Raw genomic sequence first — 19407 nt, forward strand, 5'->3', positions numbered from 1 at the left:
AGAAGAAAGACGGCACAGTGCTTATTTATACACAAACTTGTTACCGGATCTTTAGACGCCCCGTCAATTCTGAGTAAATTGAACTTTCAGGCCCCCAGTAGAATGTTAAGAACCAGGACATTATTTAACATAGAATTCAGATCGACTAATTTTGGATCAAACGATCCTTTATTAAAAATGTTAAGTGCTTATAACTCGCTAGGAAACAATGTCGACTTGAACTCAAACTTAAAAAATTTACGGACCTTTTTACATAGCTTAATATGACGCTTCCACAGTTTATGTTGTTTTCTTCATTTTTATTTGGTTGATTGACAGTTAAACTTGTAATGTTTTTTGATGCGTTTTTGTTAGCACTGTTCTTTAGCATTAACTATAGAAATAAGTATGTTATGTAAGCTTATGCCAGCTGGATAACTTTCGGAATAAATAATAATAATAATAATAATAATAATAATAATAATTACAACTCAATACTGCAAGCAACAACCATTTTAAGAACAACATTTACTATTCTATCGAGTTTCTTACTATAGTTCAAGCGGCCGCTTCATAAACGGCGTAAAATTTTTCGGAGTAACTGATTCCAATGTTCTTTTTTCAGATTGTTAGTGAAAAAACCATGGAAATAGATATCGATCGACAAATTCATTTACGAAATCGTTGCCTAAGACTCTTACATCAGCTATATTATGATGCTAATAACATCATTAATTGGAAATTTTGCGATGAAATGGCTCGAATACTTGGACTCGAATGGGTACTGCTACTAATGCAACCACATCTGCATCATACATCTATTGTTTGGGCTTTTCGTTTGCTAGTAACAATGCTAACACGAGAGTCCATTATTGCTCGCTTCAGAGAAGTAAAATGTACGAGTGCTGAACAAGGATACCTAAAAAACACGGAAATGATTATGCATTCGCAAAACGCCATCATACTTTCGTCAAAATCGCCGTTTCATGTTTTAGGAGCATACGGGTGCAATACTGTTTTAGAAGAAAATAGTACTTTTAATCAAGCATCACATCAACTAATGGGATTTTCGTATTTAGAATGGCTGTTAATGCATCGCACCAACGTATCGGAAGTATTTTCATTGCTGATTGCATTGATAATAGGCATTCCGGTAAAATCATTGATTGAACCTTCAAGAAATAATAACCTCGAATCAATATGGTCCTTCGTTTGGTCATCGAATATAAAATTAGACAAACTGACATTCTGTACCGAAGCTGTATGCATCTTATTTTCTTTAATTAGATCAATCGTTCATTGTAAAAAAAGGTACCAACAAAATATCGAAGAAAAGATTTCTTCCCCACACTGGATACATGCACATCCATGTGAAACATTAAAATTATTTACTTCTTTTTATAAGCACCTACCTGATTTTGTACCAGTTGCCATGAGTCGGGAAGTTATTACCTCTCTTATTTCAATACGATTTGATCCTACCACAGTGCTTCTTGTTGATCCATCGTTGGAACATCATTTAAAATTCCCGGTTGAAGATGTAAATCATCAATCAAACATGGATTCATCTTTTGCTCCTGCTTCAGAATTAACCAATGAACCAAAGAATGCACGATCATCCTCCAAAAACACAACGCCGGAAATAGAACCACAATCTGGAACAATGTGCAATAGTGAACCAACAACCGCACAGGTTATGGATATACTTCAAGCTTTAATTATTGATTCCCTGTTGTTGATGCCCTATACAAAAACTCCACCTGTAATAGATTTAGTCCTGGATTTTTATATCTCAGGCAGCATTATTTCCCTAAACGAGCGTAAAACATTTTTAACGGAAATTATTTTGTTGTTGATGAAAAATGCGTCCCTAAATGATATTACTGATGGACAGAAAACCCCTTTCTTGAATAACAATGATATAAAATTTACAGGTCAAGAGTATCTGTTAACTAACATTTTCTACATGACAGCTCGATTTGTCGATAAATTGTGGCAACAAATGTTGTTGATTGATGGCCGCGAAGTGTTTGATTACTGCGTTACTTTACTAAATCACGTAAAACGAACTGCAAGCCGCACACCTTCATTAGCAAATAACGGAGGAAGTATCAGCTGTAATGGAAACAATTATTCAAGCGCAAATTCTTTAGATGCATTATACCGTTCATTAAATCGATGTATACTTTATCTACTTGCATATCCACCAGCTCCGTTTAATATAACATTAGTAGAGATATTAAACAAGCTCATGTATAATCGATTATTAGTGTTTGGAGCCGGAAACCATGATCCAGACTTCATCGGATGTTTGACTTATTGTATAATCCAACTTCATAAAGGGGATAAACCAATTTTACATATTCCGTCGCAATTTGATCAACAGCGAACGACAACTGGGTACGTGGAATTATTTTTCTCTAACAAATCTGAATACTCGAAACTGGAGCATGGTGAGGCATCAAATGGATCATCAACTGAATTAGAAAGGATGTCATTTAGAGTGTGGGAAGAGCTCTACGTTTGCAAAAAACCAGTTATAGAAGAAGTTTTCAAAGTAACGCTGGCATCACCATTCCAAAATTGTCGTGCTCCAAACATCAAAGGTACATATGATCAAATATTTGAATCGGCATTCAAACATTGGCTAGCATACGTAGAAGGAGAGAAAAATGCTATAATACGAAACCCATGGGATGTGCATAATAACATACAATCAAAAATTCAAAAAGTAACTGATGGTCTGACGCGACTTACAAGTCGTACAAAACTGAAAAAAGACATTTCAGAACGAAATGATGTACGTTTTGATCAATATAATACTGAATCAAACAAACAATTAGTCAATGCAAAAATTACTCTCATAGAGGAGTTTTGGAATTTTGGATTGATGCAACAAGAAAACAGTTATGTACACACCAAACGATACGTTTATCAGGATTGGCTGCAAATCGAAGCAGAATTGATTCGCGAACGAGCTATCTGGGGACCAAAATGTTGCACTGAATTTACAAAATGGACCCTGGATAATACAGAAGGGCCATATCGAATGCGCAGAAAGATGATGAAGAATGTGTTTTTTTTATCTACATTATCCGCCAAAACCTGATTCAGAAGAATCAGTCGATCCCATACGTCCAATTAAGAGTCGTGTGGCAAGCAGTTATGATAGTGCTAAATATAGCAAATTTGTTCGATTGTATCGAAATATGTTTCCTGAACAATTTGAGCAGGATGTAACACCAATTGATCAATCAAAAATAAATGGCAGTATCAAATGTTGGGAGTATCCAAAACATAATAGGTAAGTTTTTTTTTACACCAGTAACTTTATTTTTTTATACAGCATAAATAGAGAGATATAGCGCTTCATATAACTTTACAGGGTTTCACACTTTATCTCAAGACCGCGGGACCCCTTCCCGAATCTGTCTTAGCCAAAGCCAAGACTGCGGTATGATGCTTGAAATCGTTGATGATACCTGAAAACGTTGATGATACCTGAATTCATCGGATGCAATGCTGAATCTGCGGCACATTTCTCGAAACACACTGGTCCGCGCCAAGGACATGCGGTCGAATATTTTTTTACAAGGATAACCTTTGTGTACATCAGTCTATTAGAAACACTCAATTATCCTTTTCGTTTTTTTACCAAAAAAAGACAATTTAATAAAATGAGTGAATGCATATTTGTTTAATTAAAATATTTACATGTGTTAAGAAAGTAGTTTGAACTGTTTAAATAATCTTTTCTGGTAAAAACACGAACAAATAATTCAATGTTTTCAGTACACTGATGTACACAAAGGTTATCCGTGTAAAAAAATATTCGACCGCATGTCCTCGGCGCGGACCAGTGTGTTTCGAGAAATGTGCCGCAGATTCAGCATTGCATCCGATGAATTCAGGTATCATCAACGTTTTCAGGTATCATCAACGATTTCAAGCATCATACCGCAATCTTGGCTTTGGCTAAGACAGATTCGGGAAAGGGTCCCGCGGTCTTGAGATAAAGTGTGAAACCCTGTATGAACATTTATTAGATTTACTTAAAATTTGAAAGAGAAAGATAAAAACTTTTAATGTATAATTTGTGTCATTTTGGTTTGTTTTATCAAATCGTCCAAAAAATTATTACATGTTTAGTTTTACTTTATTTCACAATCATCATGCCATATATTTTAACAGGGATTCTCAACCCATCTTTGCATCTTAAGATTATTTTCCTAAACGCGTTTGAAAACACGATTGTGAAATTTTAAATATAATTTAAATCAGTTAACCCTTTTCAAATTGATAACTCTATCTTTCATATCTTTAATATCCTAACTGCATGAAAATGAACTTTAACCACCGTAAACCGACTGTTGCGCAGCGACCACATCGAAGGTGGCTGTTAGAATTTATAATTTAATGATTTTTATTTCGTTCTTAGAAGGCTAAGATAGTTTGTTATTTAGAGTATAAAAGGAGAAAATCATTATAATAAATCAGTCTTACACCAGCATTTGATAAGTGCGTTTCTCTGTTTGGTGGTAAGATTCTCCAGGGTGAAGCTTTGGGCGAATACGATTGCCTTCTCGACAACGCTTAACGAAATCAGTAGCGGCGCTACCACGGAATAGACAATTACAATTTACATTGGAAAAGAGGTAACTAGGCTGGTAGGCCAATACTGTAAGTAGTTTGGTGAAAGAGAGTTGGACCGTTGACGCTCCCGAAACCCTTTGCCCGGGACGTTCTGTTCCGTGGCAGCAGACGGTTTACCAAGCGCACCAGAACGACCGAAACCTTCGTGGTCGGCTTAGCCGTCGAGCCCGGAACACCGACTCCAGTGGGCCTAGATTATGGATGTATTTAACGAGAATTGCTGGTAAGAAGAGCTGTGGTCCCCTGAACATGAAAAGTGGGTAGGGGGCAGGGGAGGGGCGGTTCTGGAGCCATTCGGTTGTGGTGAAGGAACAGTCGGCTGAGGGTTGATCGATCATGGGGCCCCAACGTCCATCGGTAATGGGGACCCACACGCTCATATAGGAACCTACTCGTACTCTACTGACTGCTATAATTACTAGACTTAACCTTAGTGATAGGTCAAGTAGCACTTTTTACTGTATTGTACGGTGCTACCACGAACAATCTAGTGTGCGGTTTTATATTGGTACCACTTTTGTGCTACCGCATAATTTTGTGGTTGTGCACAATGTTGAGGAGCCACACAATTTTTTGTTCCCGCAATGCTTTTATAGTCCCGTTCTATTTAAGGCGCGCACACAATTTTGAGCTGTAACATATTTTCTGTGCGCATAAATTTACCGTACAATTGTGTATGATACAATTTCATATGATTATCAACAAAACACAAAGAACTGTCAAACTCAATTCTGCAAGAGGTGCGTAGAAAATAATTCTGAGGATCTTAAAAAATCAGATTCATAATATTTAAATAAATAATTTAAAATCTGCTATACAGCACTTATAATAACACTATCAGCTAGAGACACATAGTAACACACTTCGGAAAGGCAAACCACACTTTTGCAACACATTCATTATGACACATTCAGCAAATCAGGTCATACCATAACAACACAACCGGAAGAGTTCAGGTCACATAATTCATATAAAAAACAACTGTGAAACATTTATTGAAAACATCAGAAAGACGCATATAAGAAAATTAGGCATAACTGCAGCAAACTAGGTGAACCGAGAACGTATGGCAACCGATAAGCTCAACGACGAAAACATTCATTCTTTAGCAACAATAGTTGAAACTTTATTTCACAATACAGTAAAACCGCAGCATAGGCACACATCGACAAACAGCTCACACCATTTCAATTTATAAATTGTTGCCAATATCAATAACATTAAAAAAGGACAAAAAAAGGCGGTCCCGTGGTACAGTCGTCAACTCGAACGATTCAATAACATGCTCGACATGGGTTCAAGCCCAGAATGGACCGTCCTCCCGTAGGAAGGATTGACTATCCGGCTACGTGGTAATGACTTAAGTCTCGAAAGCCTGTATAGGCCGGCATGTCCGCATAGGACGTAACGTTTCCTAAAAACAACACCATCCAACTTATTTCAAGAGTGTAGTAAGGCCTACCCAAAGTAAGGCATCTAAACTCCAACGCTTCCAGTAAGGAAAACCCCTTCAGGGGTGTTTTATGATCGCCTGGACGATCAAGTGTCAAAAAATCGACTTCGATCAAAGTTTTATTCTACCTCGGATCATGTCGGTAAAAACTAACCTACCGTAACGGTACTCGATTATTAGTTGTGCTGTTTTTCGATCATCACATTACATGCTGATTTCGTTCTTTCCATCTTTTAAATTTCACGCGCTGTACTTTATGATTCCCTGGTCGTTTCCAGAAGAAGCCAGTTGGAAAATCATTTTCTTTTATCCTGTCTATTTGAAGTGCTGTTACCGTTAATTCAAAATCATATCGATTTTGTTTTGTTTTGCCACTCGTCAATAACTTTTCCCTTCACTAGATTCAACGTGAGCCGGTTTCGTAGTACAGTCATCAACTCATACGACTTAACAACATGCCCGTCATGGGTTCAATCTCAAATAGACCGTGCCGCCATACGTAGGATTGACTATCCTGCTATGGGGGGAAATCAATTAGTCACTGAAAGCCAAACCCACAAGTGGTACAGGCAGGCCTTGACCGGCAACGGTTGTTGAGCCAAAGAAGAAGAAGAAGAAGATTCAACGTCAAATGTTCATCCAGACGAGCTTCTAATGATGTTACACGTACATCATAATCCACCGGTAGAAAACTAAATAAAATAGCAATCACCCATTGGTCATCAAGTATTTATTCAGGAGACATATTATTCAATTTTTCAATTAATTCAATTAATTCGTCGCGGGTTGTTGCCGTGCTGCAGGGCCTGAAGGACCGCTAATTACGTCCCTCGGCCGCCGTCTGGCATGCCTGCATCGCTTTGCCGGTGGTGGACGCTCCACATCCCTTCTCACTTAGAGAGTGGAAAAGATGATCCTGGCGGTGGCGCGTACGGCCTCCCATGTATCGCCGCGGACGCACAGTTCCGACACGATGTTGTCCATTGTTAAACGGGATTGGCTCCGCTGCTGCATCTCATTCCGGACCTGATCAAACCGTGGACAGCGGAACAGCACGGAGTTCCTGCACTCGGGGTAGTTGGGCGAGCCATCCAAGATACCTTTCTCGACGAAATAGGAGCGCGGTAGACACGGGGTGGTGTTGGCGACGACACAAGCGTCATCATACGAAACGGTCTGAAAGGCGCTTGCGACTTGGAGAGCCCCTGGTCGATGCGCGCTTTGGACTGTTATGCGATAGGTCTCCTTGTCAAGGACCCGTCGTCCCCAGGTGGCAACTCCGTATTGGATGATACTATTGCTGACATAGACGAGTTGTCTGCTACTTAGGCTCTTAGGACCACGCTTATTCGGCATCAGGCAGGCATTCGCGAGCCGTGCTGTCTTGTCGACCACTCTTTCCAGATGCCGGCTGTGGTGCTGCTTGTGGCAGAGATCAACTACCAGGTACTTCAGCGTTTCCGTGGATTGAATCGAATGACCGCCCGCTTGTAGCTTTCTGAGCTGCGCGACATGATACGTACAAAATATCATGAATTCGGTTGTAGCAGATTTACTGCTAACAGTAGGTCACATCTAACTTAGCATTGCAAAAAGCCAGGTAAAAAGACGTTAACCACCAGAAGCGCAAGCGCATAGCCAGCAGCCTGGTAAAGAAACGTTAAACACCAGAAGTGTAATCGTAAAGCTCGAACTGATGGCGAAGTCAGTTCACCTTCCAAAGACACGTAGATCACTCGTGTTCTGGTGCATCTCACAGCTGTTCAGTCAGTTGACCGATCAGCATTACCCTCATCGAAGTAAAGTGCACGTTTGCACTAGTTCCAGCCAACTTCTCCCACGGTGTCCGATTCCGCCTCGGTCATCAACTCGACGCGCAAGGTCGATCCAGTCCGCGATTCCACTGACGTAGCAAGTGCTTCTTTTCGAATTTAGCGTAAGTGTGAACGGGTTGACGTAACCAATACGCGACGAATGTGTATACTTTTTGGCGTCGCGTTCCGTACGATCCCCTTCCTCGTTCTACACCCGTTTCACTGCGCTCTGCGCGTTGACTTACCGAAACGGTTTGAGAAGCGTGGCCGAACCTACCACACGGCCTTTTCGTGGGCAAGTTCCGAACCGACTCCTTGCAACCACCGCTCGATCCTCTACAGGTTAGCTGTTGCCAAAGCACTGACCTATTCCGTGGTCTTTTCAAAAAATTTGAAGGCCACATCCTCAGCAAAGCCGATGATGTCCGCTCGTAGTCCGTCGAGCGGCAAGCGGAGTAGGTTGTCGTACATAACGTTACAAAGTGTTGGTCCTAGAACCGAACCCTGCGGAACGTCAGCAGAAACTGTCCTCGACACCACTCCTTCATCCGTATTGTAGTGGAGCGTTCGGCCAACAAAATAGTTCCGCAGCAACGCCTGCAAATAAGGCGGAATGTTTTTACTTTGCAGAGCTTGTCTGATTGCTGTCCAGTTTGCCGAATTAAAGGCATTCCGGACCTCCACCGTTACCATCGCACAGAGGCGACCCCCTTCCGCTTCTTGTCCAGAGCGACTTTTCCGCTATCCATCACCCGAGTGATGGCATCCACGGTCGAACGCCCTTTACAGAAACCGTATTATGCGTCCTATAGTCCCTCAGTGGACTCCAAGTGGGTTGTCAGCCTCCGCTGAATAAACCGCTCCAAAATTATCCGCAACACACTCAGCAAAAAAATAGCCCGGTATGAGAGGGCTCCCCAGACTTGGTAAGCAGTACCAGATATTGCCGCGAACGTACCCAAAAGGTATGCATGCTTCACTCATCAGGATCTAAAGGCAAGGACATGACAAAAGAGACACACACAAATTTTCTCACGGCTACACATGTCCTTTTGATGCGTTGTCTATGCGTCTCGCTCGGTATCACAGCGGCATACGGCAGGTAAGCAGTACAACTTCATCTACCTGATACGCATACATGTTAATCGAACACAACTATTCGGTTCGGCTCGGTAAACTTCACGAGGATGCCGGAACAAAAGGGCGCAGACTTTTTCATGATTTTGTATGACTTCGGCTGTTTTGGACCGTGCGTGTAGGCGCTGACATTAGCATCCCGTTCCATCGGAACACGAGCTCCCTCCCACTGCTGCTTGCCGATTTGGTACGCAGGGCCAAAGCCGTGCGGTTTCAATTGCTCCGGCAGATCATCCCTGTTCTAGTCCTTGCTGTGCTTTATGGCCCGTTCCGGGGTAGCGCGTGCTTCCGACTACATTTGACGCCTTTCCTCTCGCTCCTCCTCTGCCCGGGCTCTGTTGAGCCGCCGTTTCATTGCATGAAAATAGCTGCGCAACCGTTCAATCCCGGACGTCCATCAACTAACTGGATGCCGGCCCTGTTGCCTTGAATGTTGCCTAGGCATGGTAGCATCGCAGGCCACTACGGGTCAGCTCCACTGCCGTAGCAGTGTGTGCAAAAATGTCCTGGTCGATCAAGATTTCTACGAACAAATCCTTGTGGACCACCTTTCCTTATTTACTGCGGTGTGTCCCAAATTATTGACGCGTTGCCTCGAAGCCCTGCCGACCATAAATTTGATAGTATTGTTGAACTGGAGTTGTCGTCACACACGTGCCAATTATTGTCCCCTGCTACGGAAGGGCTGCAAAAGGACACGTCCACTATTGAGTTGCGGCCATTTGTCACAATTCAGGTGCTCTGGCCACCCTGGTTTAAAAGAACCAACCTCGAAGCTGCCGCCGCGTCCATAATGGGTGACAAGACAGCCAACATACATTTTCCAGATTCGAGTTGGGATTTTACGCGTTCAAAACCAAGTGCTACCTAACCGAGAAGAGTTTACGGATTCGAATTGTACATACGATGTTGACAATCGTTTAACGTGTTCGAAAATTAGTGTCACGATGTTCATGATGAAACTGGCTTGAAAAACCCTGTAAAAAGCCCTTAGAGTTTTCCATACACCTTCAACTGGGACGTTGGGCATAGTCATTCTAACTAACATTATTAATTTGGCTGGGATTCCAAAAGAGCTTACAGTGTCGTATAGTTTTTCCCTCGCTATGCTATCATTAGCAGATTTAAAGTCAATGTGATGGATAGAATAGTACGTGTTGTATTACAGGGGTGATAAGACAACCAACATACATTTTCCAGATTAGAGTTGGGATTTTACGGATCCAAAACCTAGTGTTACTAAATTGAAAAGAGTTTACGGATTCGAATTGTATGTACGATGTTGACAATCGTTTAACATTTCCGATCTATGGTATCGTAGGCCGCCTTGAAGTCGATAAACAGGTGGTGCGGCATTTCTGGAGGATCTGCAAGGGGCGAAAGTCTGCAGAAGATTATTCGGGACAGGATCTTGTAGGCAGCATTCAGGACTGTGATGGCTGGAATGTTGGCATAGTCCAGCCAGTCGCCCTTTTTGTACAATGGGTGTATGACACCCAGTTTCCACTCGTCCGGTAGTTCTTCCTTATCCCAACTTAACTTACGTAAATCTTCACAATCAGCCGATGCATGATGATGCATCTTGAACAGTTCGACCACTATACCATCACTGCCAGCTGACTTGTTACACTTCAACTGTTTGATGGCACCAATGACTTTGTCCATAGACGGCGGGGGCACTTCGTCATTGTCATGCTGGCTGTCGTAGGGCTGCTTTCCTCTATTTCCTGCTTCTGCGTCGCTATCTACTCCGTTCAAGTGTCCATTAAAGGAGCACTTCCACCTGTCGATCACCTCTCGCTCGTCCGACAGGATATCTCCCTCCTCGTTGCAGTAATTTCCGGTACGGAGCATGCGGGTACGCGCGGCGTTCTTCACAGAGAGCGCTCGTCTGCACTCATCATCAAACCATTCCTTCCTATGGTTACGGTTCACGCAGACAATTGTTCGCTCGGTCGTGCTGCTGATGGCTTGCTCTACCAAACGCCAATGGTCATTGAGAGACATCGCCTCGGTAGTGGTGTCCTCCGGCAACGCTTCCCCAAGCGCGTTTGCGAAGTCCCTCGCCACATCAGCTTGTCTCAGCCTGTCTGTGTTGAGCCTTGGGGTAGGCTGGTAGGGCAGTTTATTAGCCACGCAGTGGCGCGTTAAACGGTGGGCGGACTGGGCGGCCGCCAGGGGCCCCGGCGATCGAGGGGGCCCCGTCATTGTGGATGTTCGACTTCGTATCGAATCTACCCCCCCCCCTGGATGGGACTTTTACCATCTATTTCAAAAAGACTTATTTTTAATTAATTCATTTTTCCCATCGCTTCACTCACTATATTTTGTCGAGGGCCCCGAACTGCAGAAAATCGGGGCCCCATACTACTCAAAGCAGCACATTAAATGTGCTAAGAAATTTGCCGCTACTTGCACCAAAGTCGCAAGCGAAGAACGCTGCGACACGCGCGCACAGCTCAAATCAATACCTCATCATCGTTGGCGCAAAGTATTGGGCAGAGCGAGAAACCGTCAATTTTTGCTGGTGTGGGTGGCCTGTGCACGAGACACCCAAACCCAAAACCACGCAGAGTAAAATTAGCAGGAAAAATTGACTAACATCAAGCAAGCAACGGTGCTCCAGTGGGTAGAGGTTTCATTCGAGAAACGATTCCATCGATATCGATGTGTGCGCTTTTCAATTTGGCTTGGATGAAACGTGCTTGTGCTTGTCTGGGGGCCCCTTTGCAGATGTGTGCCGAAAACAGACAGCTGTTTTCACGCGAAAAATGGTACTCACATCTCAAGCCTGAGATCGTGGAGCGTGCCTGCTTTTAACGCAAAACTTTAAATTTTCACGCGGGGCCCTATTCAACTTTTGTGGTCAACTGACAAATAGGGGAAATCGGGAAGGGGTGGTATTCATATGTCCAAAAAGGATCTGGGCCATGTTAATATTAAAATGATGTTTTATCACTATTTACATACAACTTTTTGCGTGAAGACAAGATAAAAAACCGTTACAGCTATATTGAAGCCAAAACTCAAAGGTGGTTTACGGAGCCCCAACGATTATGTGGACTCTTCGATGAAGGGGCCCCGTCGGTAAGGGCCCCCGTCAATAAGGGGAACCGTGTATTTGGTGTCTTGGTGTGGATGGTCGGTGCACGAGCACAAAAAAAAAAAAACGCGGAGACACTTGCTGCTAAAATCCAATGCACGGAACACAGAACAGAACGCTGCGTTTAACCACAAAGAAAACCCGTTTCAACAGCCACAAGCACACATCATACACAGACAAAAATTTAAAGGCCCCTACACAGAATTTCAATACACCGGCTCGTAGCCGGAGAAATTAGCAGGAAAAATTGACACCAAGCTCGCGTCGCTTTAAAAAGCCTAGGAAGGTCGTTTGGTCAACGGTGCTTCAGTGGGTTGAGGTTTCATTCGAGAAATGGTTAAATCGATGTCATTTTGTGCGCTCTTGGCTGGGATGAACCGTCCTGTACTTGTATACGAGTCGCGTGTGGCCTGCGGAGCTGAACAGACGTGTTTTCTGAGCGTACGACAAATTGAGAAACGCCGACAATTGGCCTATGATAGTGTGTGTGCGCCGCGGTGCTCCGTGATGGAGAGAATGAGCGGAAGAAAAGAAAATCAACAAGAACTATCGCGTTCGAACAGCCTAAATTCCAACGAATCGAAGCGTGCAAGAATGGAAACGCAAGATGCATATGATGAAACAGTAAGTACAGAACACGATGAATTTACTCAAGTCTGGGCCAAGGGGCGTAGACAAGCGTCAAATGTCCTAATGAATGTAAACGTAGAAGCCTCTACGTCAGCCCCCACTAAACACACCAGCAAGCCTAATGCTAAACTCCCACCAATCGTGGTTAAATCTATGCCCCTTGCCTCCCTGCGCCCGGAGTTGCAATCGAGAAAATTGTACGTAGAGTACCAACTTAGCGGAATTGGCATAAAGATATTTGCCAAATCTCTAGCTGACCACCGAGCCATCATAAGCTTACTAGAAGGGAAAAAAGTGGAATTGAACGACTTGAAAGAAGATCGTCCTTTCAAAGCAGTTATCCGCGGTCTACCGCTTATCGAAATAGAAGGCATAGTAGATGAACTCAAAGTCAACTACAATCTCGAAGTAACGGAGGTGTTCCGTATAAAAAGAAAAAATGAGGAAAATCAGAGCTATCATCAACAGCTCTATCTCGCTCATTTCAAGAGAGGTTCATGTTCCATGAAAAAGCTGGAAACAGTTCGCACAATACAATCTGTAATTGTGAAATGGGAATCATATCGAGGCGGGCACAAAGGTCCCACTCAATGCCTTCGCTGTCAAAACTTTGGACACGGTACCCGAAACTGTTGCATCCAACCTCGTTGTGCGGTCTGCGCCGAATCTCATCATACTGATTCCTGCAACGCAAAAAACAATGTTGATGCCACGGTAAAATGCGCAAATTGTGGTGAAAGTCATCGAGCGCGTGATGTGACTTGCATCAACGCACAAAATACCAGCAAATACAAATACTTGCAAATCAAAGAATACGCAGAAATCATTCATCCGCTGCTAAGAACAACCAGAGAGCCCCCCCACCACCACTCTCCTCCACTGAGCACTTCCCGCTTACCGGCATGCCGTCTTCTGCTCCCAGCAGTTCCGCATTCCCCCGAAAAAACACCAACACACAAGTGCCCCCGGGCTTTCAATACAATCTTGCGCAACGATTGATAAACGCTCAGACGACTATTCCCGAGCCGATCTCTACCCAACAAGAAAACCTGTATGACGCTACTACGCTAATGCAAATTTTCAAAGAAATGAGCACAAAGCTCCGTTCTTGCCGTACCAAGGCTGATCAAATCGCCGTCTTAGGGGAACTTATCATTACCTATGGATAAGCTAAGAGTTTTAGTATGGAACGCACAATCTGTAAAATCCAAGGCAATACCACTAGGAGACTTCCTACATCAGCATAAAATTGATATCGCTCTCATAGTAGAAACATTTCTCAAACCTGATCTGAGCTTATACATCGAAAATTATACTATCCACAGACTCGATCGACCTGCAGAAACGAGAGGGGGTGGAGTAGCGATCGCAGTACGAAAACCGAAACGAAAACATAAGCTACTTTCACATTACAAAACCAGCATAATTGAGGCAATTGGCATACGAGTTCAAACACAAACTGGATCATTTAATCTAATATCAGCATATTGCCCTAAACAATGTACGATCGCTTATGAAATGGCTGCATCTTTCAAAAAGGATATATTATCGCTCACGAGCACAAATGCTCGGACACTAATAGGGTCAGACCTAAATGCCATACACGTGATTTGGGGCAATGCTCGTAATAACACTAATGGAGTTCTACTCTCCGATTTGTCGCTGCTTGGAAGGTTTACCTTCGCCTACCCAGATAGTTTCACCCACATCCCAAATCGCGGTCGCCCGAGTATAATCGACTTTTTCCTTACAAACATTACTATAAGTAAACCTAAAACTATCCATGCTCTAAATTCGGACCATTTCCCAGTACTAGCTGAAATTGATTGCTGTGCAACTATAATACCACCAATTAAACGCAAAAATTTCCAGCAAGTGGACTGGCAACGTTTTGGTCAAGTGGCTGATCTTCATATACTAACCACGGATGTGCAGACAAGGACAGATGTTGATAATGCCATAAGAAAAGAAATGATCTGAGACGACGTTATCAACGATCGGGCGATATCATTCTAAAACAGCAAGCGGCGATGCTGGGCAGAATAATCTCATATAGAGTTGCTGAAATTCGTAACAAGAACTTTGGTGATCATCTTGGAAAACTTGATCCACGCTCAAATGCTTTCTGGATGATTGCTAAAGTCTGCAAGACGAAACCCAAACCAGTCCCCCCGTTTGTAGTTAATGGGCAAACGCTTATATCATCTGCTGAAAAAACCGACTCACTCGCGAAACAATTCGCCATCGCACATCACATCGGTGAAAATATCAACAGCCGACATGAACCATTGGTCTCGTCCACAGTTCTTGATCTCAATCAGCCTATGGGATCCACCCCATCCGTAACCAGAACAACAGTCAATGAAATTAAATTTGCGTGTAAAAGCCTAATAAACATGAAAGCACCAGGTTTTGATTCCATATTTAACATCCTTCTTAAGCGGCTTCACACCCGCGCAATCGAACTACTGGCTAATGTGTTCACGAAATGCATGGAACTTGGCTACTTTCCAGACTGTTGGAAATGCGCTAAGGTCATACCCGTCCTTAAACCTTGAAAATATCCGACATTACCAGAGAGCTACAGGCCCATTAGCTTGCTGGCAGCTTTAAGCAAACTCTTTGAGAGAATTATTTATTGGCGGCTAAAAGATGCAATTGAAGAGTTATGCATCCTTCCGCCTGAACAATTTGGGTTCCGATCAGGACATTCTACAATTCATCAGTTAATACGTCTACAAAACACCATAACAAATAACAAGAGAGACTCAAGATCCACGGCCGTCATCTTGTTGGATTTTGAAAAAGCTTTTGACAATGTCTGGCATGATGGCTTGCTCTATAAAATGGTCAACATGAGGCTTCCATCTTACATTGTAAAAACTGTTCAGAGCTATCTATCGCAAAGGACTTTCCGAGTCACCTTAGGGAAACAAACCTCTGGTATTACCAGCGTCCCAGCTGGAGTCCCCCAAGGGAGCATCTTGGCTCCCATTCTATTCACAATTTATCTTTCGGACCTACCATCTCTCCCACATTTCTGCAATCTATTTCTTTTTGCGGATGACACTGCCATTGCAGTCAAAGGCAGAACCATATTAGAACTTAAAAATAGAGCACAGAAATGTGTAAATATCATATTCCAATACGTTCAGGATTGGAAATTAAAGTTAAATGAAAGTAAAACACAAGCCATTATCTTTCCACACAAAATGCGGTCCACACTCCTTAGACCAACAGGTCATATGGTTAAAATAGGAGACACTCCTATTAGATGGACAAAGACAGTAAATTACCTAGGAATAACGTTTGATCATAAGCTACTCTTTCGCGACCATGTTCAAAATTTAATAACAAAAAACACCATCTTTGTTAGAAAACTCTATCCGTTGATCAACCGAAGATCCAAACTCTCCCAAGATAACAAAATTGCAATTTACAAATGCATCATCTTACCAGCTATTACATATGCAATCCCGGTCTGGAAAGACTGTGCTAAAACCTACCTTAATAAACTTCAAGCAAGCCTTAACAAAATACTACGAATGATCCTTAATGAAACGTACGGCATCAGGACAACACATCTTCATAACAAAGCCAACACAATTACCCTTGAAGAAATAGCTTTTCAAAATAGTATTCGTATACAAACTAACAGTCGTTTGTCAAATCATACTTTAATAAGAACTCTATTTGAATAAAAATTAGGACTGATATAGGTATAGGTTAATTAGGTTAGTTTATTTACTTTAAGTTATCAATCATTCAACCAAATTCTTCATCATATTATTATTATTATTATTATTTATTAATCTTCAACGGGCATTATTATCTTATTAATATTCTCCAAAATACAACTGCCTATAGAGCAAATAGAAGACAGTGCTGAAAAACAAAAATGTTGTATCTCGCGAAAACTGTACTCATTAAAACCGTGAAAAAGAAAAGAAATAAAGATAACATTTAACAACAACAAAAAAAGCTTTGCGATTTTGTGCCGAAAGCAGACAGCTATTTCACACGAAAAATGGTATTCACATTCCTGGCCTGGTATAGTGGATTGTGTGTGTCTTTTAATGCAAAAACTAAAATTTTCATTCTTGGTCCTAATCGAACACATCAAGTTTGTGGACCGAAGAGAAGGGAAAATGGGAAAGGTTTCAGTTAGAAGGAAGGGGGGGGGGGGAAGGGTATAAAAATACTCAAGGAACCTATGGACCATGTTCATTTATATATGGTTTTTATCGACTATTTCAATTTTTGCGAATACAACAAGACCAAAAACCGTTACAGCTGCATCTACATACAGCCATATACAGCCATAATACGAAGAACAATCTCCATTGCCTCGGCCATTTGGGGGCCCCGTTGATGATCCCGTCGATTGAGGGGCCCCTTCCATTTGGTGTTGAAAAACCCAATATACCCCCATTTTCCCTCCCTGGGTTATGTTTACAATCAGATTTACTATTGCTACCAGACCTATCAGAAGCATATTTATTTTATTTATCACAAGTATTTTACTATCAGAAGCAGAAAATATTTGCCTTTTTAACATGTGCAATATTTTTACCTTAGTTGGAAGCGCAGAACGCTGCGATACATGCCCACAGCTCAAAACAATATCATTTCATCATTGTTGACCCAAAGCGTTGGATCAAATGCATTGAACGCTACGCACGAATTGGGTAAAGCGAAAATCCGTTACAAGAGATGCCTAACGCAAATTACAAGGACATACGACATTAAAAGGCTCCGGAACCGATCTCAACACAACGGTTCGTAGCCATAGAAATTAGCAAGAAAAATTGGCTGACACCAAGCACGCTCTTTTTATCTGTTGAGGTTTCATTCAAGAATCGATTCCGATGTCGATGTGTGCGCTTTTTAATTTGGCTTATGTCTATGTTATCTCGCAAAAACTAAGAACTCGTGCCCCGGGTAACCTTTGAGGCCCCAGTCAAAATTGTGGACTGGAGGAAGTGATGGTAGAAAGGCAAGCTGTTGAAGGGTTTGGGTCAAAAGGGTCGACGGAAAGGAAATATCGATATGAATGATCGTGTAAAATTTGAACTAATTAAGCTGTCGGCAGCGGTCGGCAAAGTCCGGCCCGTCACAATATGCAGTCAGGCCCGAGAAAATATTTGCCCGATTTTGAAAGATAGGAAGATCCTGTTCATTAAAAAGTAACTGAACATATTTTAATATGACAATTCATATCGTTGAACTCTTCCAAACTTGATCACCATAACATGGATTGTCGGACCAATCAATATGGTCAAATTTGAGGAGAAATTAGAAAATAGAAACGAATAATTCCATAAAAACCTGACTGTTGATTTTACGAGAACAATGATTACACACTATTGCTTTTTAAGGATGCAACGATTTTCTAGGAGTATTTTTGAAGGAAATTCGCTATCAATTTGTCTGACCTGGCGTTACTTGTCCGTGGCCTCATAATAGTACTGAACGATTGTACGTTTGTCTCGATAATTTTTCAGCTGTTAAGGTTTTTGTATCATCTTCAGATATATCCTGAAACAAATTTGCAACATGGAAGGAAGGGTACATTGAGAAGCGATATTGCGATTTTGCTTAATTGTTTGGAACTTTTTATGACTTTTGCACGCTGCTGACTCTTAATTGAAGAATCTTTACAATCAATTTTAGTAATTGTAAGTTAATAAAACGAATTAGAAACTTGCTTGGATGATATAATAATTTAAGAAAAACAACAATATAACCAATCGCATTGGTTAATATGATATACCAGTTATTTTGTGTATTAACTGTAATAACATAATAATGTATGTGTAGAAGAAAAAGATGCATTCTCCTGGCCCTCAACGATCGATCATTTAGAAAGCAGCTGATCTAAAGCAGTGGCCTCCAATCTGTGGTCCGCGGATCACTTAAGACAAACATACTGCAATACAGAGTATTTCCAGTTACTTTCGAATGAAAATATTGTTTTTCCCGCGTGCAAGAAGTTATCGCTCTGACCGATTGAAAATGAAGTGGCCGTAATTCGAAGCAAGACGGTACTTCAGTATTCATTGTAAAGGTAAACACCAACGTAAAAGCAAACTATTGTTTTCATGTTATGCGCACGATGACGATTTTAAATAAAATCGTCCGTACTATGAAACACGAGCTGAAAACTGTAAAGTAGGAAAGAAAATATCGTTTAGAACCATCGTTCTTGTTAATAAAAGACAAACGTAACTAGCGTAGCGAAAACGATAACTTTCTGACTTTTAACTTCTTTTGAGTATAAATAAAACCAACTCCGATCATGGCAGGTCAGATTTGTTCGGATTGTCAGGATAGGACTATGCTCATCCTTCATCTGTGGACTTCTCATTTAAAGAGTTTAGTTTCGTCCCCCTACCCAAGGGAAGCCCTCTAAACTCCAACGTCCTAAAGGTTTTTATGATCGCCTAGACGATCAAGTGTCGAAATTCCGCTTCGAAACAGTATCCACAGTACCCAAAATTTGAACATACCACAAAGCCTTTCTGATATTACTGATTGTTTAGTCATTGATATCGATTAAAAGTTGGCGAAAAAAAGTATAGAAATTGGGGTTTTTATTGATGCGCAGGATGGCAGTCCATTCTGCTCATGTTCATTTC

At 41.8% G+C, this 19407-nt stretch overlaps 1 protein-coding gene across 4 annotated transcripts in view; it reads left to right on the forward strand.

Moving 5' to 3' along the window:
* Positions 1-19407, forward strand: part of LOC120900094 (WD repeat and FYVE domain-containing protein 3-like) — a 323997-nt gene that overhangs the window by 60673 nt on the left and 243917 nt on the right. For 3 of the 4 annotated variants that reach the window (XM_040306681.1, XM_040306683.1, XM_040306685.1), the window contains exon 6: positions 605-3283. The exons of the other annotated variant lie outside the window; for it this stretch is intronic. In XM_040306681.1, the coding sequence (XP_040162615.1) occupies positions 3051-3283 (233 nt within the window). In that variant the 5' untranslated portion in view covers positions 605-3050. The remainder of the gene's footprint in view (positions 1-604; positions 3284-19407) is intronic. 4 annotated transcript variants of the gene reach the window in all.

The sequence above is a fragment of the Anopheles arabiensis genome, chromosome 3 (genome assembly GCF_016920715.1).
Source record: "Anopheles arabiensis isolate DONGOLA chromosome 3, AaraD3, whole genome shotgun sequence".
Taxonomy (NCBI): Eukaryota; Metazoa; Arthropoda; class Insecta; order Diptera; family Culicidae; genus Anopheles; species Anopheles arabiensis.